At 41.7% G+C, this 22,144-nt stretch overlaps 1 protein-coding gene across 1 annotated transcript; it reads left to right on the forward strand.

Moving 5' to 3' along the window:
* Positions 1–3,027: 3,027 nt before the first annotated feature.
* Positions 3,028–5,103, forward strand: LOC113755814. The gene is made up of 2 exons (XM_027299716.1): positions 3,028–4,521; positions 4,804–5,103. The coding sequence occupies exons 1-2, from the start codon at positions 3,028–3,030 to the stop codon at positions 5,101–5,103; spliced, it is 1,794 nt and encodes a 597-aa protein (XP_027155517.1).
* Positions 5,104–22,144: the final 17,041 nt, after the last annotated feature.

Here is a 22,144-nt window from a genome sequence, read left to right on the forward strand (position 1 = left end):
TTGAAAATGTGCCACAGTTTAAAGATGTGTTCGAAGAGTTTCAATGGAAGAAATTACATGGGAAGATTCCTCTCGTTCATCTAAAACCTTTTCTTCATTCAGGTACAAATGATAACCAAAATGGAGAGGGAAAGGATGATTCGCAACGTGATAAAGACGAATATCACAACCAGACTCTAATTCACGAGCAGTTTACCCAAGTGATATCAAAGAAAACGAGGAAGCAGCTCTCAAAGCAAGGTAAAACAATGCAAACACGTCAAGATGTTAAACCAAAGGCCCATACTCACGCACAGTCTCACAAATGTGGGGCTCCCTCGTGTGGTTGATTTCGTTCGTGTGTTTTTTTTACTTCAACAGTGGTCAGGTTTGGCCCCCTCTAATTTGTTTTTTTCTTTTTTTCTTTTCGGTATAAATAAATTAGGGGATGGCATCCCTACCCCAATTTGGGGCTTTGCCCAAAAAAAAAAAAAAAAAAAAAAAAGCTACAAAAAGAGCTTCAAATCCACGGTTTTTCTTGAGCAAGGAGGACCGAAATTTCTGCCTTAATCATCTAAGAAAGTAAGTGACGATCAACCTTGAAAATCTTGACTTATGGAAGTTGTTTAGCACTTATGAGTTCATAATTTCTTATGGGTAGCTTTAAATTGTTGAAAAATTGGTGAGTGGGCTCGATGAACTCCCACTATGGCTTGATGGACTGATTTTGTGAGTTTTGATGTTAATAATATTGGATTAGTGCTTAAATTAGTAGAAATGAGTGATATTATGGATGAAAGCTCAAAGGAAGTGAAGGGGAAAATTTTTCCATTTTTGCCCCTGTGAATGCCGTGACCTTTAGAGAATTTTTTTGAAGTTCTATTGACTTTTTTATGATGTATATATGTTGTGTGGGTTGTGTGGAAGGTTTTCACAAAAAATTACGTGATTTGGTTGGCCAAATGTGGTGATTTCGAAAGTTCATTCAAAACTGGAATTTTTCCCGTATTGCACTGGCAGTGTTTTTCAAACAGCTAGAACATTTTGTTCCGACAACGAAATTGAGTGCCGTTTATGGCAGTGGAAACTAGACATTTCCAGATTTCTAACGGTATAAAATACACATACTGATTTCACCTGAGTGATCCGTACCAACCTTGTAAAGTTTCCTGTTCTGTTTCTCATTTTACTGGAAGCTCTGTTTTATGCAGCGAGTTGATGCCCAAATATGAGCTAGTTGTGGACAGATTTTGAAAATGATTTCTTCTAAGAAATTGTAGCTTTATAATCTATTTTTCAACGCCACCAACCATGCTCAATTCCAAGTTGAATTGAGTGAGTTGTGGCTGAAGTTCGAAACTGATTCAGGGATTGAAAACCCTCTTTTGGCTAGTTGATGCCTTAACCTTGATTAGGACTTGTTGTTTCAAAATTATTGGTATTAATCACCTACCAAACACATATTTGATGCTGCTTAGACATTGTTTACCTAAATGAACCAGATTTGAGATGTTTTCATTGGCCAGAAAAGGAAAATTTTCATACAAAGACAGATTTGTCTTGGAAATTCGTGGAACTTTAGTGATTTTGTTAACCGACTTTTCGTACGTATTTTTTAACCGACTTGTAAGGAGTGAGATACGATTTTTTAAAAATCTCATATCAAAACTGAAATTTTCGAAACTTAAAGAAATGGAGTTTTTCAAATTCTCTTTTTCCTTTCGATATCACATGATTGTTTTATACTTGAATTTAGAGATGAAAACCAGATTTCTCTTGTGCTTTAAAACCCCGCCTTTGAGCCACAATTTACGAGTAAATAGGGGTCATTTTCATGAGATTTTCTTAGATTGTACTAGAGTACAATCTTCTTCGATAATTGGGATTATGAGTGATAGATTATTATTAATTGCTCAGGCACTCAAGATGACCTTCAAGAGAATCTCACAGGAGACGCCTAACTTATCGCTTGTACTTGCTACTTGAATCACTCGGTGAGTGTCAAGTGTGTGAAAACGTGTTAATTGCTTTGATAATAGAATATTTTGAAAATGCTGAGTCGAGTGTGTACTTTATCACACTCATTCTCATTTAAGTGAATTGTACTTGAATTTCGTGACATGAAATACTTGAATTGCTTGAAGTGACTTGTTAAGTGAATTTAAGTGAAGTGTTTAAGTGATTAATTATGCTATGGCTGCATAAGTCGATGGGGGTGAATCTTCTCGACTCTTAAGTGTTAAGTGGGGGACGCCCAAATCTCACTGACTAACCCTGGACTTGAGCCGACATGGGTTTGGTCGGGCTCCTTGGCGAACCATGAGAAAATAAAAGTTTGACCTATTAAGAGGTCTTGCTTGGCATACTCGAGCAGTATCGCCTCAAACAAAAGACAGGCGGGCCCGATAAAGAGGTATGTAAGATGAAAGGGGACATGATAAGTGAAGTTCTACGGACTAAACCTACCCGATTGACGGAGTGTCAACTCGTGGAGGTTCGTAATTGCGCAAGTGAAAAATAGCTCGTGAGAGATCCTATATTCTTGAATTGTTTCTATTTACTTTTCTCGCTCAAATTGTTATTTATTGAAATATTATTGCTCTATGTATTATATTGGGATTGTTACTTGAACAACGTGCCTGCATGTGTGTTCTTGGCCTCACGAGCGTTTCGCTCACCCTGTAGTTTTGTTTTCCTTAACAGGAAAGGATTGCAAGTGAACCTCGGAGAAATCCCTTTTGAATGTACTTTTGTATTAGGGTTTTCAATGTACTTGGCTAGACTCTGGATTATTGCATATTTTGGGATTTGATGTAACCTTTGTGAACTTGATGTAAGGATTGGATACTTGACGTATTTTGGAATCCGTGATGTAAGTTTGAATGTTATTTATGGAAGTGACCTCCCTTTCTTACTTATATCATCGTGATAGCTGGTATTTCATTAAGCTCGAACGGGATTTGTCTTGAGTCCTGGCGAGAGTTGGGCAGGCGTCCCGCGGATACCTTTTGGTTTGCCTTAGGGAGAAGTGGGGGCTTCACAGAGTCTATGGAGTCCCTACACCAGAGGATGGACCAATTGGAGCTTTCTCAAGCTCGGTCCAATACTACCCATCGAGATGCTCCACCTCGTGAGGAGTTGGCTTCTAATAGCGAGGAAGATGACTTCATCCGTCGGCCAAAACAGGACTATCGGAGAACAGATGACGGATTAAAGGGGGTCAAGATTAAGATCCCCTCATTCCAAGGCAAGTCTAATCCAGAGGCTTACCTAGAATGGGAACAGCGAATCGAGATGGTATTCGAGTGCCAGGACTACACCGATGAACAAAAGGTCAAACTGGCAATCCTCGAATTCACCGATTACGCTATTGTCTGGTGGGAGCAGGAGCGCACTAGCAGGCGTTGCAATAAAGAACGGCCAATTAGTACATGGGATGAGTTACGAACCACTATGAGAAAATGGTTCGTACCCAGCCATTACTGTCGTGATCTATACCAGAGGCTCCAGACATTAGTTCAAGGAAGCCGTAGTGTGGAGGACTACTACAAGAAGATGGAGATCACCATGCTCCGAGCAGACATTGTGGAGGATAAAGAGGCTACCATGGTGAGATTTCTTAACGGTTTGAGACCTGAGATCGCCGAGTTGGTGGAGTTGCAAAACTACGTGGACATGCTTGAGTTAATTGATAAGGCATCCAAGATCGAGAGAAGGCTTAACAGGAGGGGTAACCCTCGCAATCCTAGTTTCTCGGCCACGCCTCTTTGGAGAGGCAATCCGACCTTTGAGCAGGAACGACCTAGTACATGGGTGTCTAAGTTCACTCCTAAATCCGAGCTACCAAAGCAGGCACCAAAGGCGACCACCAAGCCTCCATTCGACTCCTCCAAGCCACGAAGCCGTCACAAGTGCTTCAAATGCCAAGGATTTGGACACATTGCTCCTCAGTGTCCCAATAGGCGTACCATGATTGTCCTACCGAGTGGAGATGTCGTATCTGACGACGAGGGCGAGTTCACCGAGATGCCTCCATTGATTGATAAAGGTGAAGATTCCAAGGTGGAAGTAGAGGCCACTAATGAGCAAGTAGGCGTTGTTCTAGTAGCCAGTCGGGCCCTTACGACCCAAGTCAAAAGAGTGGATAAGGCCCAACGTGACAACATTTTCTACACACGATGTCACGTCAAGGGAAGGGTATGTAGCCTCATCATCGACGCGAGTAGTTGTACCAATGTGGCAAGTACTCTCTTGGTGGATCATCTTTCTTTGCCCACGTTGAGGCACCCTAGCCCCTACCGCTTGCAATGGCTCAATGAGAGTGACGATATCAAAGTCACCAAACAAGTGATGGTGCCTTTCCGGATTGGGAAGTATGAGGACGAGGTCCTTTGCGACATCGTTCCCATGCAAGCTTCTCGCATTTTGTTGGGACGACCATGGCAATATGACAAGAAGACCACTCATGATGGCTTTACCAACAAATACTCCTTCTTGCACCTCAACAAGAAGGTGACACTTGTTCTTCTCACACCTCAGCAGGTGCATGAAGACCAACTGTGATTGCAATAGGAGCATGAACGAGAGGTGGCTAAAAAGTCACCCGATCCTAAGGCAATCATTAAAGCACCGGCCGAGAGGGCATCCATCCCTGGTACATCTAGTCGATTGGAGAAACGGCCTACCTTGCTTGCCAAGAACAGGGAAGTTCGTAAATTACTCTTGTCCAAGCAAGTTGTCTATGTTTTATATTATAAAGAGGTGATTTTACTCTCTTATGAGGCATTCAATGACTTACCTCCTGAAATCTCTTCTTTGTTGCAGGAATTTGAGGACGTTTTCCCAGACGAGATCCCAAGTGGACTTCCGCCACTCAAAGGGATCGAGCACCAGATCAATTTCGTTCCTGGAGCATCCTTGCCAAACAAACCGGCCTACAAGATGGGCCCTGAGGAGACTAAGGAGATCCAACGGCAAGTAGATGAGCTCTTAGAGAGAGGTTGGGCTCGAGAGAGCATGAGCCCATGTGCAGTTCCAGTCATCCTCATCCCAAAGAAAAAGGGCACTTGGAGGATGCCATCAACGCTATCGCAGTTAAGTATCGTCACCCTATACCTCGTTTAGATGATATGCTTGACGATTTGTCTAGTGCAGTCATTTTCACTAAGATTGATCTTAAGAGTGGCTACCATCAAATTCGAATGAAGGAAGGAGACAAGTGGAAGACGGTCTTCAAGACTAAGTATGGTCTGTATGAGTGGTTAGTTATGCCTTTTGGTTTGACTAACGCTCCTAGTACATTTATGTGCCTTATGAATCACGTGCTTCACCCGTTCTTAGGTAAATTTGTTGTTGTTTATTTTGATGACATTTTGATATACAACAAGAGTCCTGAGAAACATGTAGCACATGTACGAGCTGTTCTTGATGTTTTACGCAGGGAGAGGTTATTCGCTAACCTTGACAAATGTACTTTCTGCACTAATGAGTTTGTTTTCCTTGGTTACAAGGTTAGTGCACAGGGCATTAGAGTGGACGAGAGCAAAGTCCAGGCCATCAATGATTAGCCCGTGCCCAAGACCATGAGTGACGTTCGGAGTTTCCACAGCCTTGCGAGTTTCTATCGCGGGTTCATGAGGGATTTCAGTACTATTGCTGCCCATCTGACCACCATTATCAAGAAGGATGTGAAGTTCGAGTGGGGGGAAGCTCGGGAGAAGGCATTCCGACTCCTTAAACACAAGCTCACACACGCACCCTTATTGTCCTTACCTAGCTTTGATAGAACTTTTGAGGTTGAGTGTGATGCTTCTGGTGTAGGAATTGGAGCCGTGTTGATCTAACAGGGAAGACCAATCACATACTTTAGCGAGAAGTTGAATGGTGGTACCTTGAACTGCTCCTCCTACGATAAGGAGCTCTATGCTTTGATTCGTGCACTGGAGAGATGGCAACATCACCTGCGGCCTAAGGAATTCGTCATCCATACTGACCACGAGGCGTTAAAGCATCTCAAGTCTCAACACAAGTTGAGTAAGAGACATGTACGGTGGGTCAACTTTGTGGAGTCATTTCCCTATGTGATCAAGTACAAAGCTGGCAAGACCAATGTCGTTGCCGATGCACTATCCAGGAGGTATGCCTTGATTGCCTTACTCGATGCTAAACTCCTTGGATTTGATCTCATCAAAGAACTCTATGACACCGATGCTGATTTCTCTGATATCTACGAGTCTTGTGCAAAGTCGGGTCAGGGTAAGTTCTTCATCCATGATGGATTCCTGTATTGTAATGATAAATTGTGCATTCCGTCATGTTCTATTCGTGAGTTACTAACCTGTGAAACTCACGGAGGCGGTTTGATGGGACACTTTGGTGTCACCAAGACTTTGAGTGCTCTACAGGAACATTTCTATTGGCCACGCATGAGGCGGGACGTGGAGCGAGTAGTGTCACGCTGCATTACCTGTCACCGTGCCAAGTCCAAGCTCCAACCATTCGATTTGTATACGCCTCTACCTATTCCTTCGGAACCTTAGGTTGACATTTCAATGGATTTTGTGCTTGGACTGCTTAGGTGTAAAAGGGGCCATGATAGCATTTTTGTCATTGTTGATAGATTTTCTAAAATGTCTAATTTCATTCCATGTCATAAGATGGACGATGCCACTCACATAACTAATCTTTTCTTTAGAGAAGTTATCTGTTTGCATGGTGTGCCTAGGACTATTGTGTCTGATAGGGATGTTAAGTTTCTATCTTATTTCTGGAAAACTTTGTAGGGGAAATTGGGGACTAAGTTGTTATTCTCTACATCCAGTCATCCCCAGACCGATGGCCAAACTGAGGTCGTTAATCGCATATTGTCTACTTTACTTAGGGCCATCATTAAAAAGAATCTCAAAACTTGGGAGGAGTGTTTACCACATGTCGAGTTTGCATATAACCGTACAGTTCATAGTGCTACACAGTTTTCTCCGTTTGAAATTGTTTACGGTTTTAATCCTTTGACTCCCCTGGATTTGATGCCCTTGCCTTTGTCTGAGCGTCCTAACCTTGATGGCAAGAAGAAGGCCGAGTTTATCCAGGCTTTGCACCAGCAAGTGAGGGCCAACATTGAAGCTAGAACCCAGCAGTACCTTAAGCATGCCAACAAGGGTCGACGTCGCGTAGTGTTTGAACCAGGTGGTTGGGTCTGGTTACACTTGCGCAAGGAGCGTTTCCCTGTCCAGCGTTGCAACAAGTTGCTACCCCGTGGAGATGGACCCTTCCAAGTTGTGGCACGCATCAATGACAATGCCTACAAGCTCGATCTTCCTGGTGAGTATAATGTCTCGGCTACTTTTAATATTGCTGATTTGAGTCCCTATCTTGCAGATAACGAGGTCGATTTGAGGACAAATCTTTTGCAAGAGGAGGGGAATGATGCGGAGGTCGAGAGAGCTATCCAAGTGGAGCAAGTGAAGGTGCCATTGGGGCCTATGACACGAGCTCGTGCGAAGAGATTGAATAAGACACTACAAACATTGGTTTGTGCGGCCCGAGAGTCGAGTGGAGAGCCAAAGGCCATCGAGGGCCTCAACGAAGCTAAGCTTGTTGTCCTAGTTTTGGCCATCATGAAGATTAGAAGCCTATGATTCGGCTAAGGGGTCCATGGCCCATTATTCATTTAGTAGAGTGTAATAAAGAGGTCCAACTAGCTTGTGGTTTGGACCTTAGTCGTTGTTAGTCCTTGGGTCAATGGACTAGGCCATCAGGGCCACGTTAGTGAGTAGTTTGGCCCATTAGTCATAGTTAATTATCTTAGTAGTTATAGGTCAATTTCGGTTGTATTATGGAGTTTTTTGGATGATTAATAAAAAAATACTTGAGAGTTCTCTCAAAGCTTCATTAAAGAATCCTTGAATATCTTAGAATCGTTTCTTAGGTATTCAATTCGACTTATCAATCTAGGACCGCGCTAGATTGTGGCGTCTTCTACCAATACTGAGGTTCGTTGACTACGTGATCAACGAGTTTAGGTGATTCCGCTATGTTCATTGTCATCAACGTGAGTCCCTGCCTTCCAGATCCTAGCCTTTCTGTACGGGTTGCGTCACAAGGTTGGTGCCATTCGTATCACCTTTTGAGCTAGATTTAACACTTGACATGTTGTTTAAGTGAAAACTATGAAAGAATGAAGATTGGTTAAATAATTGAACTTGTGGACTGTTTTCTTTCTTCTTGGCTGACTGGGTTTGGAAGGAGAGGTTTCTCCTTGATTTTGTGGTTTTTTTGCACCTTAAAGTAAGCTTAAGACACTTGGCTAGACATTGGTTGAGCTTATGTGTAGTTTGAAGTAGAAATGAAGCAAGTAAAGTGGTTGTTTGGACCACTAGTGGACTGTTTTGGTTTCTCCTGTTGGCTAAACTATTATGGCCTTTTAAATCATGTTTATGTGTTGCATTTTGAGCTCCAATGGTACTAAGTGACATGACCCCCTGTATATGAACACTAGAGGATCGAATTGGGTGAAATTGAGCCAAAACAAATGAAGATAGCATCAAGATCTAGTATATCTTTGCTAGGGTTTAGGGCTGATCCAGAACTGAAAAATCGGCCCACTTGTCTGAGCTACTAGTATTGATAGGAGATCAACTACAGTGTATATTTGGTACCATTGGAAAGCCCTTTGAGTCTAGTTTCCAAAGCCGCTGACGACACCTGATTCTGACCTTCCTACAGTGAGATATAGCCGTTTTCCCGAGACTACACGGGCGCGACTGTTTTACCCGTGAAGAACATTTTGAGCTTGAATGAAACTTTTCTTTTGCCCAACTTTCTTGCACTTGTCAAACTTTTTTTCTCATGAACTTTTACTACATTTTGGGCCTAGCTTTCATGGTGAATTGAATGGCTTTAACCACTCGTTTGGTCACTTAATGAGCCTACATTTGAGTGGGAAATGAACCTAGAATGTTAACGATTTCACTCGTTGCCCTAGGATTGGGAAACGGAGGTGATCGTAACCGAGATACTTGACATTTGATCACTGCATTGCTTGACAGGTGAGTGTTCCACTACCTGCTACCTGCTTATGTGAAATATCTGAACACTTGATTTACAACAGTTTGAGCCAAACCTTGTTTTGATAAAAATTGAGGCGAACGTGTACTTTATCGCACTCGACCTCCCTTATTTCCACTGAGGCTCTGTATACTGCTATTATGAGATGTGATTTCTATACCTGTGACTATGTTTAAGTTGTTTGGGCGATACCCCATCAACTACTGCTACTGTTTGGCTACCCAACCTTATAGGTGAGTCGGTTGTATCGAGCCAACAAGGGCTTGGTCGAGAAGGTCGATAAACCTTGGGGACTGTTTACTGAACACTGAAAACTGGTATACTTGAGTATTATCTAACTAATGTTTATGGAGTGCGGGCCCGGTAGGGGGTTGACTGGTGGACGGAGATTGGAGGAAGTGGTGTTCAACGAACTTTACATTCTTTAAATGCAAACGTTGACGGAGAGTCAACGGACCCCGGTATGATCAAGCTCAAGGGGATTTGGCTTTTAAAAGCTACCCGTATCCTTGAATTGAACTATGATTAAATTGTTATTGTACTATACAGTGTTTACTTGGTTGTATTGTGCACTTATTTGGCTATGTGCTTACTTGTTTTACTTGGAACCTCACTGAGTTTTAGCTCACCATTTTCCCTTTATTTTCCTTAACAGATCGGGGATGGACTTGTGGTCAGGAGCTTTCTTAGCTTTATTTTGCTTGAACTTGTAACCTTTTGCTTAGTTGACTTTATTTTTGACTCTTGTAAGTTTGAATTCATAAGTTCGACTTCTGTTATGTAATGGTAGTATGGAGTGGTAAGTGTGATTTTTAGCTTGACATTTTAAGTTTGGAAAGTTGGCTTGACGATTATATGCCATTAGGGTTTGTACATTTTAATTTGAAGTTATTCCACCGGTTATCTTGAGTTGCTGGTTCTTTGATCGACCGAGCCCCGGCGAGAGCTGGGCAGGCAGTCCGCTGAAACCCTAGGGTTCGCTCTAGGGAGAGGTGGGGCTGTCACAGGTGGTATCAGAGCCTAGGTTTGAATTGCCCTGGGCGTGTTAGAAATTTTTTACTTGAGGATTATATTTGATTATTTCCCCTTAAGAGTACTTAAGTTTCTCTACACTTTGTGTAGGAAGGATGGACATAGTGGCCCTAGTCATAGTCTAGTTGGTGAGCCACCCCGTGAAGTACTCCCGATGATTAAGTATCAGATCCGGCCAAGAGGAGCCACTATACGTTAGAGTCCAACCAATCGTTTTCGGCGTTGCGAGTGCCGCCATACTTATGCCTACCCCAATACAGTAGTTTTGGCCATGGTAGAGGAAAGGAAGGAGTTAGCGAAGGACAATGCTAGGCTTGAAGCCGAGATTAAGGAGCTCGACTATGATATGGTCGAAGGCCAAGAGAGGATTGATGATCTTTGCGCGCAGCTGGAGGAAGCTCAGGAGCGCATGGTTACTAGAGTTATGAAGGTGAGGACTAGAGTCGAGTCGATCTTGAATGTTTGCGATGACCTACTGGGAGACGTGAGCGATGAGGCTTCCCACGTCAAAGGCGAGGCAGGAGCTGAACCTGCCCAGGATGGGGGATCAGCTAGTCCCGCAGCGGATTAGGTCTTCGCTTCAAGGTTAGGATTGTGGATGATTTTGATCTTTGTACATAGAAAGGTTAGGGGATGTGGTGACTCGGTGGTTGTACAGCTTTCTTTTGACTATTTACAGTAGGTTTTTGCTTGATATGACTGTGCGACTGTATCTGTACTTTTGAGGCTCGTACTTGCTACTTCTAGCCTTGTTAGCTTGTAAATGACTGCTATGAGCCTTTGAATGCATAATACTTTGACTTTGACTATTTTGACCTTTGACCTTGACTTTGACTTGACTTTATTTCGAATTGGCGTTTAACTGCTTTGTGTTTTCCCTTGCTTATCGTGATTTCTACTTCCTTTCTTTGACTTTTGGCTTGAATAAGTGTGACAGCCCCACCTTCCCCTAAGGCGAACCAGAGGGGTTAGCGGACTGCCTGCCCAGCTCTCGCCAGGACTACGGGCAGTTACACGCGATCTAGAACGTTTCGGGAAAGTAAAAGCGCGCTAGGACAAGCCACAAGTAACAAAAGAACAAAATATAAAAAAAAAACGAAACGTCGAATAGAAGCCTGGACAGCAGAATCCGGCCGGAATCTGGCCGGATTAGCGGCCGGATTCTTGGCCGGATACTGTCCAGTGAGCAAGTTCACGGATTCAAAAATTTCCCAAGCAATCCGGCCGACAATCCGGCCAGTTTCTGGCCGGATTCCTGGCCGGATTCGGTCCAGTGCCTTTCCGTCAAAATTTTTTCTTTTGCCGTTTGCAAGCCGAATCGTTCCGAAGTTCATCCAAACATCAATTTAACATATACACATTGAAATCCAACATTGTCAAGCCAAAATGGCATACCAAAATAGCTATTTAGTTCATACATAAACAAGTAGCCATTTACACACCAAACATTGGTGAATCAAAACACTTAGGGTTTTCACCCTCAAGGAGCTAAGCAAAATACATATACATGAGCTCAACTTGTCATAACCGTTTCCAATTCCTGTAAGGAAAACAAATAACACGGAATGAGCTAAAGCCCAGTGGTACACTACTACATAAGCAACCAAAGTCACATAAGGATGAACTTTTATTTAAAGTGCACAAATAAGCAGTAAAGCAAAACGGTAAAAGGATACGGTCGGCTCTCAAGAGCCCAATTCCACGCTTGCCATCTTGATCCAATCTCATTGACCCTCCGTCAATGTTAAGAGTACCAAACCGTAGACCTCACTATACTTCCATTCCTTCCACCCAACATACCCCAACCGGGCCCGCACTCCAATTCAGTAGTTTTTGGTAATACTCGAGTTTACCGGAACCAAGGGTCTCATTACCACAAGGTTCCCCAGTACAGTCCCCGTGGCAATTCAATCGTCACGACCAAGCCCTCGCCGGCTCGATTCAATTGACTACCGAACGGGGTTGAGCTCAGTAATACAGTAAAGCAGTCGGACAATCGTCCAAACTACACCAATTCAGTTTCCATAAAATGGAATTCACCAACCAATATATCAAGTTCAGTAATGCAGTAAAACGGTAGCCAATCAGTGACAATATCAAAAGAGGTGAGGGCGGTCAAGTACACCCTCACCTTAATCAATTTCAATATCCAAGTAAGCCTTCAAGGCATCACTACACATAGCACAAAGCCACATTATAACAAGTAAGTGAGTAGTATACTCACCAAGCAAGAAAGTGGTGTTTCATACACCGTGGTGACCAAGACGTCGTGAGCTACCGTCACGTCCTAACACAGGTAACACATTCAATGAGACTCGATACCGAGCCATATAGCAATGCCAATCATAACCCTAATAGGGTTTTACAACCATATACAAGCATGATAGCAAACCAGAAATTAAGAAAGGCTTTAATGTAAGCCTTGATAAGAAAACCGATTTTGACGTCCTAATGCGGTAATGGCACAACTCTCACTACAATTATCGGTTGGGGGTGTAAAATCCACCGTTTCGAAGCTATGAAACAGGGCTACAACAATGTAGAAGGCCACTCAGTCCAGATCCTAGCACAACTAGGTCAAATACGCCAAATACTAAACCAGCATTACCAAAACAGGTTTGCAAAACACACAAAACTGTAATGAACACAACTCAGGCTATACATGTCCAAATGCCGAAATTCCAAAGGCATAAGTTAGCTAAGATATCCAGCTACATTTCATCAGAAGACACCAACTTCAAAATCCAAACCAAATCCAGTCAAAACAGGAAATTACTATCGCAGTTCGGACATTCTGTTCACCAAAAACAGCAACAGTAAAAACGGCATAACTCTCTCTATACTACTCCAAATTCCCTGAAATTTTGCAGGCATATCAAACTCATCAATACCTACAACTTTAATGTTTTAAGCAAAGTCCAATTCGGCCTCTATCTATGACCTAAAATTTCGGACAGATTAGGGGTTCATGAACCCTAACTTCTCACATTTCATTCCAAATCCAAAATTGATTGCATTTCACAACAATTCACACCTACTAGAGCCAAAGCCCCTTATTACCAACCATCATACTAGTCCACAACATAAAAATCATATGAAACCAGAAAATTCCTCATAAAATGGAAAACTTCACCAAATCAAGCCAAACCAAGAAATAAATCATATATTCCAACACTCAAGCCACTTCTAAGCATCATATAACCATCATTAGGTGTAGTAGAGGTTCAAGCATCACTTACCAAGTATCAAGAGATGTAGAGAGGTGTTGGCCACCTTAGAGCTTCAAACAAACTTCACTAATACACTTACTATCACTAGAAGGAAAGATTGTATGGAGTAAAAACTAAGTTAAACACTTGATTTGGTGGATTGGACAAGTTGGAAGCTTGAAATGTTGAAGAACTTTCTTCCTCCTTGCAAGAGAGAGGTTCGGCCACAATGAGAAGTAAAATGGTGAATTTTGTGAAATTTTTGGAGATATTAACTAATTTGGGTCAAAAGTCAAAAATGTGAATAGTGTTTCTTAAAGTCCAACCAATGAGAAGATGACACTTGTCACCTCATTAAATGCATTCTTATCATTCTTTTCTCTCTCACATCAATCACTTCACACACACTACTTATCTCTTAACACCCGATAAATTTTTCACAGTATCCGAAACTTAACCTTATTGGCCTAATTTTCCCGAACTTATCGCACTCGTGGGTCCCACGTCCAATATATATTCTTAATTTTCTAAAAATTCCCCAATACTCGAAAAATCATCTAAAAACTATAATTGCTCATAAAATCCACTAAGAAAATATGTCTAAGCCAGAAAATGCAGAAAACATGCATTTAAGGGAAAATAAACCCTAGGAAAATAATTAGGGTTTTACGGGTTCTCACACTCTCTCCCCCTTAAAAGAATTTCGTCCTCGAAATTTCTCACCTTAACTCCCGAAAAGGTTTGGGTATTTCATTCGCATTTCATCTTCCACTTCCCAGGTTGCTTCCTCAACTCCGTGGTTTCTCCATAGCACTTTCACTAGCGGAATCCTCTTGCTTCGGAGCTCTTTGACTTTTCGATCGAGTACTTGGACCGGTTTCTCTTCATAGGCCAGTGATTCGTCCACTTCAATCTCCTCCGGTTGCAATATACGGGATGGGTCTGGATGATACTTCTTTAGCATCGAGACGTGAAATACATCATGGATTCGAGATAGACTGGATGGCAGTTCCAATCGATACGCGACCGCTCCAACCCTCTGAAGGATCTTGTAGGGTCCGACGTACCGCGGTTGAAGTTTCTTTCCTTTACCCGTTGTAAGACTTCGTAAGGGTGTGATTTTGAGAAATACATGATCTCCAACTTCAAATTCCAAATCTTTTCTTCGGTTATCTGCGTAGCTCTTTTGTCGACTCTGAGCTGTTTGAAGTCGTTGCCTTATCAACTTGACCTTCTCTTGAGCCTCTTCCATCCATGGAATAGTTGCCGGGTCCAGTGCTTTCTTTTCACCTACTTCATCCCAGTAAATCGGTGAGCGGCACTTGCGTCCGTATAGGGCTTCATACGGAGCCATTTGGATCGACGAATGGAAGCTATTGTTGTACGCAAACTCTACCAAGGTCATGTGTTGACCCCAGTTGCCTCCGAAATCCAGAATGCAAGTTCGTAGCATGTCCTCAAGAGTTTGAATCGTCCGCTCTGACTGTCCATCCGTCTGAGGATGATAGGTCGTGCTCAAATTCAGTTTAGTCCCCAAGGTTTCTTGAAACTTCTGCCAAAACCGAGATACAAATCGTGGATCCCGGTCGGAGACGATGCTTACCGGCACACCATGTAGCCTTACTATCTCGTCCATGTACAGTCGGGCCAACTTGTCCATTGAATACTTCATGTTCACCGGCAAGAAATGAGCCGACTTGGTTAACCGATCAACGATCACCCAAACGGCATCGTGTCCTCTTTGCGTCCTCGGTAAACCTGAAACGAAGTCCATCGTGATGTTTTCCCACTTCCACTCGGGTATCTCCAAAGGTTGTAATAAACCCGATGGTTTCTGATGTTCCGCTTTCACTTGTTGACAAATGAGACACTTTTGTACGTATTGAGCAATTTCCCTCTTCATGTTGTCCCACCAATAAGTCCCTTTCAGGTCCTGATACATCTTGCTGCTACCCGGATGAATTGTATACTTGGACCGATGAGCTTCCTCCAGAATCTCTGCTTTCAACGACTCATTCTTTGGTACCACTAGTCGGTTTCGATACTTCAAAATGTCTTCAGGACTCAAATTGAAGTCCGAAGTTTCTCCCTTTTCCACTTTCTCTCTCCACTTCTTTACCATCACATCTTCTTTTTGTGCCTCTTTAATACATTCCAGTAGAGTGGAGGTAACCCTAACATTGCCAAATATCACCTTATGGCACTCTAGACAGGGTTTCCACTCGCACACGGATTCAAGCAAATCCCACTCCTTAATCATTAGCCCTACTACTTGCACCTTACGACTCAAGGCATCTGCTACCACATTTGCCTTCCCCGGATGGTAATTGATTGTATGTGACAGCCCCACTTCCCCCTAAGGCGAACCAAAGAGGTTAGCGGACTGCCTGCCCAGCTCTCGCCAGGACTAACGGTGCAGTATAGAGCGATCATTCACGTTCCGGAACTTATAACGCGCGCAAATAAGGCAAAAGGGCAAAATAACCCAAAATAAAAGAAACAAAATCCGGAGTCGGCCATGAATAGTAACCGACTCGCCCGAACCCAACCAAACATCGAATTACATAAACCACAAAACATTTAGCCTTTACAAACCAAAAATGACATTTAAAAGTGATACAAAAGTCACTACATATATGGTTTGCCAAAACAAAAGTGAAAAAACGGCCCTAATGATACATTTAGGGTCCCATTTTATATACAATACAAAAGAGTCATTCATCTAGTTCATTTGGCAACCATTTATCAAAATTCATTCCAAAAGAGTCATATTCCTGTAAGGAAAACAAAAGGAACGGGGTGAGCTAAAGCTCAGTGAGCAACTATCACAATAGCAATTAAGATCACATAAGCAAAACCATTCAATTCAAGTATGCAATTTCGAAGTAAAGTAAATCAGTGAAAGGATACGGTCGGCTCTCAAGAGCCCATTTCCACGCTTATGTCTTGATCCAACCTCATTGACTCTCCGTCAATGTTGAAGAGTGACCAACCGTAGACTCCTCTTCTCTCCCATTCCTTCCACCAAACATCCCCCTACCGGGCCCGCACTCCAAACACTTGCACTGTGGTATTACTCGAGTATACCGGAATCAAGAGTCTCTCATACTACAAGATTCCTTATAACTTTACCCAAGGCTCATTAATTGTCACGACCAAACCCTTGTCGGCTCGATTCAATCAACTACCAATGGGGTTGAGCTCAATGATAACATTTGTAGTCGTTGGATACTTGTCCAATCGATATCAAGTCATGTATTTCATTTCATATATCAGTTCATATAACTTTCCAATAACTTTCCAATAACTTTTCAATAACATGTGAAACAATAAGTGAGAGTGATAAAGTACACTCTCACATCAATCCATTAACATACAACATCTCAAGTTCAAATATCAAAGCCATATAATAGCACACAAGTGAGTAGTACACTCACCAATCAATTAAGTGCTATTTCATGCACTTCCGTCAGGAGAATGTCGTGAGCTATCGTCACGCCCTAGAACATGTAAACAAATACCATAAGACTCGATAACGAGTCATAAAGTCAAACCAATTATCGCCCAATAGGGTTTCATGTGTAGACACCAAATTTTTGGTGTAATTTCGTTTACTGTTTATTTTTAGTTTTTTATTTGTCGTGTTAGTTTTATTCGATTTTTAGTTTTTAGTTTCTAGTTTTATTTTTATTTTTAAGTTTTTAGCATAGAGTTTCTTGGAAAAAGGAAAAAATAGAAATTTTGTTTTATTCAGCTTTATTTATCTATTTTAGTCATTTCTGCTTAATTTATCTTTTATTTGGTTCATTTAGGAAAAAAGAGGAAAAGTGAAAAATGAGAAAAATGGAAAAAAGGAAAAATCATGGAAAAAGAGGAAAAAGAAAAAATAAAAATAGCATTTTTGTTTTTATTTATCTATTTTAGTCATTTCTAATTAATTTAAATTTTGTTTTTGTTTGGTTCATTTAGGGAAAAAAAAGAAAAAAAGAAAATGGATGAAAAATGGAAGTTGTAATTTGCTGTTCAATATCAATTTCTGTTATTATAAATTTTTGTTATTATCATTTATTTCATTTTTATTGTTATTAATTTCTATTTTAATTAGCTGAAAAAGGAAAAAAAGGAAAATTGTTGCCGCAGCATGAAAGCTGCGGACTTGCGCCGTTTGCAAAAAAATCTGGGACGGCTCCTGAAGCTGCAAAATACAGAAAAAGGACAGAGGTTCTTAGGGTTGAACTGGGATATAAAAGCAAAGGAGGAGGCCAGCCGCAAGGAGGGAGGATTGAGGAGAGAGTTACGGGAGAAAGAGTAAACGGCAAAAGAAAACATCATAGAGAGACGGACGGCTGCAAGGATCTGGAGAAAGGAAAGAAATCTGGGAAAAGTCCGAAAGAGAGTTTGGGGTGGCGGCGGAGAGCTTGACAGCTTGGTGAGAGGAAAGGGAAATAGCAAAGAGGGGGCATCGATTGACTGCGGCAAAGATTTGGAAAGGCTAGTGACGGTTGAGAAGTTGGTTGGACGGCTGAAACCAGAAGGAGACCGAAAGAAACCCCAAGCAGCGACTTCATCAGACTCTGCAATCGATTTCTTCATCACCCAAGCTGAAGCTTCAAACCCAAAGGTGGTCAACAGGTAGCTTTCCACCCGTTTCTGTATCTATTTCCATTTCCTATGAAATCTGGTCTGCGTAATTAGAGTTCCTGGAGTCTTGCACTGAGTTCTTGATCGCTAAAGTAAAGCTTGGTGTTTTGGATGATTTTTGCGTGACAGCATGCAGTTTTCTTGTGTTCATTGGGGTTTGCAAGTAAAGTTGTTCCCTTCCTTCGATGTTTTTCTGTGTTTTGAGTATAGCCAGGCCTGATAACGTTTTGTTTTTCTTACCAACCATTTTGTTTCCAAAATCTGAAGCCAACTTTGTCCGTTTTCTTTTGGCATTCCATCTAACACTTTTCGTTTCATGGTTGGGTTTTGATATTTGAGGAAGGTTGGATTTTTATTTCTGTTTTGGTTGAGGAGTGCGTTGGTTTGGCCTGGTTTCTCCCAGATCGATCAATGAGTGAGGATTATGTGGGTTGGGGCTGATGAGATAACAAATTGTTAGAGTTTTCATACGGACCTAAATTGCATGGAATGAGCTGCGCAGTTCACAGCAGAATTTCTGCTGCAATTTCATCTTTTCGGCTAGATTGCATTTTCCTTCTTTTTGTCTTTGTTTGTTTTTACCGTAGCTGTGGCTGTTCAGTCTAGGTAATGTCCAGTCTTGTGCTACTTTGGCTGAAATGCCTGAATTGGGATCCAATGCTTGCTGGAAAATGAATGATTGAAGTTGTCAAACCAGTGTTGCACGCATGTTTATTCCAGAAATTTGCATGATATCTTCTTGGGTTTCTTGTTTGTTTGGATTATGATGGTGGTTTAGTTGTGGGCTTGGTCTAAAGTTGTGACGTTGAGTTTAATTACATCTAATCAAGGTTGTGATAAGAATCTGAGTTTATAAGAAAATTGCTGCAAAGTTGTTTGGCCGGAAACATTGTTGAAGCTGAAACCTTTTATTGTTGCTTGCATGTTATTTCAGACCTGAATATAATGTTTTTCTGGGTTGTTTGCTTGCTTGGATCATGGTTGCTCAAGCCAAAGTTGTTTGTTGCTTAATCTTGGTCGAAGTTATGTATTTGAACCAGAAAATTTGAGTTAGTTTGCAAGTAAAATGCAGCAGATTTCACTTTCAGCTATAGCAGTTTTCATTCTTCAATGTTTGCATGTTCATTCTTCAATGTTTGAATGATTTCCACCTTTGTCTTTGCTGATTTGGGATGTTAAACTTATGTTTTTACTGTCTAAGTTTAAAGTTTTGGATGTTAGCTTTGGTTAAGGTATGTGATTGGATGTGGAGTTGGCATTTGGGAGTGAAACATGAAGGAAATGCAGCTGAATTGGCGCAGAAATGAAAGGCTTCTACGTGTTTTGCATGCATGGATAATTTCAGAATTGTCTCTTAACCCCCCAAGTCTCCCCTTGTTCTACTATGACCCAGAAATTGGAAGGATTAATCAATTTAGTCCATGAGATTTTGCAGCAATGCTACAAAGACCCGTTTGCTTTTCAATCGTTTGCAATCAAGTTCTAAAGTGTTTGCAATCTGAGCTATTACTTGCTTTTGTCTTTGCCCTTGGACCTTTGAAGTTCCTGAAAGTGTTTGATTAAGCTTGAGTGCTTTGTTAATATTTGCAATTTGGTCCTTGGAAATTTTAATTTTTCAATTCATTGCTTGTTTTGCTTCAACTAATTACCATGCTTTGTCAATTGCACTTAAGCCATGACTTTGGGGACTTTATGATCAAGTGAGCTTTGCTTTGCACATTTCTTTTAATTTTTCTTAAATAAATTGGTACCTTGACCATTTTTTTATTTTGGAGGGTAAATTAGTAATTTCACTATGTTGGGGCGTCGCTTCAAGGGAGGTACACTCTATCCCTCATTTGCACTTCATTTGACCCTACGTGCTCCTACGTGTTATGTGAACATGCATGCCTACTCCGCTTTCCTTGCCTCCTTGTGTGCATTTACTTGCTTTTACTTTTATTTAAGTTTTATGGGGTATGTGTACACCTCTTGGCTTGTAATAGATAGTGCTCGTAGAGCATCTGGTCCATTTCCCCTTCCCCTTGGTTGCTTTTATTTAAGTTTTATGGGGTATGTGTACACCTCTTGGCTTGTAATAGATAGTGCTCGTAGAGCATCTGGTCCATTTCCCCTTCCCCTTGGTTGCTTGCTTTTGTTGTTACATGTTAAATTGCTTTAGTAGGCTCTTGCATCTAGTCGAGCATGCTAAGTGCTACGTGCTATGTGTTTACGAGTATTTTGGCATGTCTACTTGCTTTCATAGCTATGAATGAATGGAATGGATGAATGTACGTTTCCGCTAGTCCAACGCTAGTCGGAATTCATAGAATGGGCTAGTCCAACGCTAGACCCTTAGGGATTTCCCCTCATTAGCATATCACTTACTTGTTCACCACATATCATGCATTTTTCTTAGTTTTATCACTTGGCATGCTCCTCGAACCCCCTTTCCCTTCATTTTAGGATTTTTGCATATCATGATAGTTGTAGGGTCCATTTGCTTGAGGGTCCCCTTCTGATAAGGGAGACGAGCGAGTGTGGCTATTCGATAGCCTTAGCACGCTGGTTTCACCTTCTAATCAAAGGGAAAATCGAAGTCGAAAAGTTAGGAGTCATTCCCATACCCGACCTGATGCATTCCCTTAGGTTCATTCATTCTCATTTATCACTTACTCATTCTTTTCAATTCACATTTTCCTTTCCTTATTGTTCATTTAGATTTCTACTTCACAAAATTGCACTTAATTACACCTATATGCACTTGTCACTATATTTCATACACTTGCACACAAACACTTGGATTTTTTATACAATTTCACACGAGCACCTTTTCATACATCTGCACACAAACACTTGGATTTTTTTTTACAATTTCACACAAGCACCTTTATACAATTTTGCACACTTGCACTTACATTTCTTGCATCTTTCATACACTTTCACACTTGCACACTTGAGTCTCATTTGCATTAATCGACCTCTATGAGGTGTTCCTTTGTTGGCCGCCACAATTCATGTGGTTTGGGACCAAAAGCCTCACAAGAGACATCGTAGAATTTAGGATTGCATTTTTCTTTCCGTTTTGCATTTATATAGTCACATCCAACGTGCGAACATACATTGGGTAGAAAACTAGGAAAAATTGGTTTAAGTCGCGCAACTAGCCTTGGCTAGGTCAAAGGGGTGCCTTGGATTCTATCCTTGCCTTCCCCTTTGTCAAACGTGACCCCCGAACCTTTTTCTTTGGCTTACGTGGACTAGGAGTCGTTTTAAAAAGGGTTTTACTACTTTGTCTTTAAAAAACACTTTTTGGGTGACTTGGTACACCCCAAATCTATACCAAGTGGCGACTCCGTTTTCATATTTAAAAACCCTTTTTAAATTTCATTTGGCCAAATCGTCGCTTTCCAAAGTCCCATGGCCTTTTACTTTTCATGTTGCACACGTTCACACCACACTTCTCACACACCATCACATCAATCGAAAAGTGGGGCGCGACAGTTGGCGACTCCACTGGGGAGTTCCTAAGTGGGTCCAAGCATTTGACTTAGCCATTCGTTTCCTTTTTCTACCCTTTTTATGCATTGCATTTGGATATTAGGGTTGCATTTTCCATTTTTAGGGCCTTTTGCCCCGCGCGCGTATCCGACTATTCCCTCACTCACGTATGTGTGATTGGTTGATTGGATATTGTTTACTTGTTATCTCGCGCTTGCATTGCATTTTGGGAGGTATGGGTCACCCTAGAGCCTCGTGTTGGTTCTTGACCCTTCCCCTCCAAACGAGCACTAGCATACGAGCATACGCTTTACTTCTTTTATCCCTTTTATTTTTCTTTAGTGGCTTGTCACGCCACTCCACCCTATTAGGATTAGGTGACTCACTTGGACATGTGATCACGACACGATGTGTGTGTAGCATGTTCCAATGGGTCACTCAATCTTCCACTTAAGGCTATTGGTTGATAGCCTTTAGCTTTTAGTCGAAGGTTGAGGATTTTGATAGATTCACTCAAACACGTAGCCGCGACACGATGTGTGCGTAGCGGTGTTTGGGGAATCGCTCGAGCCACCGACAAAGAATCTTGGGATTGATGACCCTTGATTTCTAAGTCTGAAGGCTCGGGGACCTGAGCTTATCGAGTCTAGATGCATTAGCGAATCCCAACCTCATGCATCCATATTAGATTTGCCTAGGGTAGAGTCGACCTTATCCTGAGCTAGGGACACTATTCA

Source organism: Coffea eugenioides, unplaced genomic scaffold, assembly GCF_003713205.1.
Source record: "Coffea eugenioides isolate CCC68of unplaced genomic scaffold, Ceug_1.0 ScVebR1_1776;HRSCAF=2692, whole genome shotgun sequence".
Classification (NCBI taxonomy): Eukaryota; Viridiplantae; Streptophyta; class Magnoliopsida; order Gentianales; family Rubiaceae; genus Coffea; species Coffea eugenioides.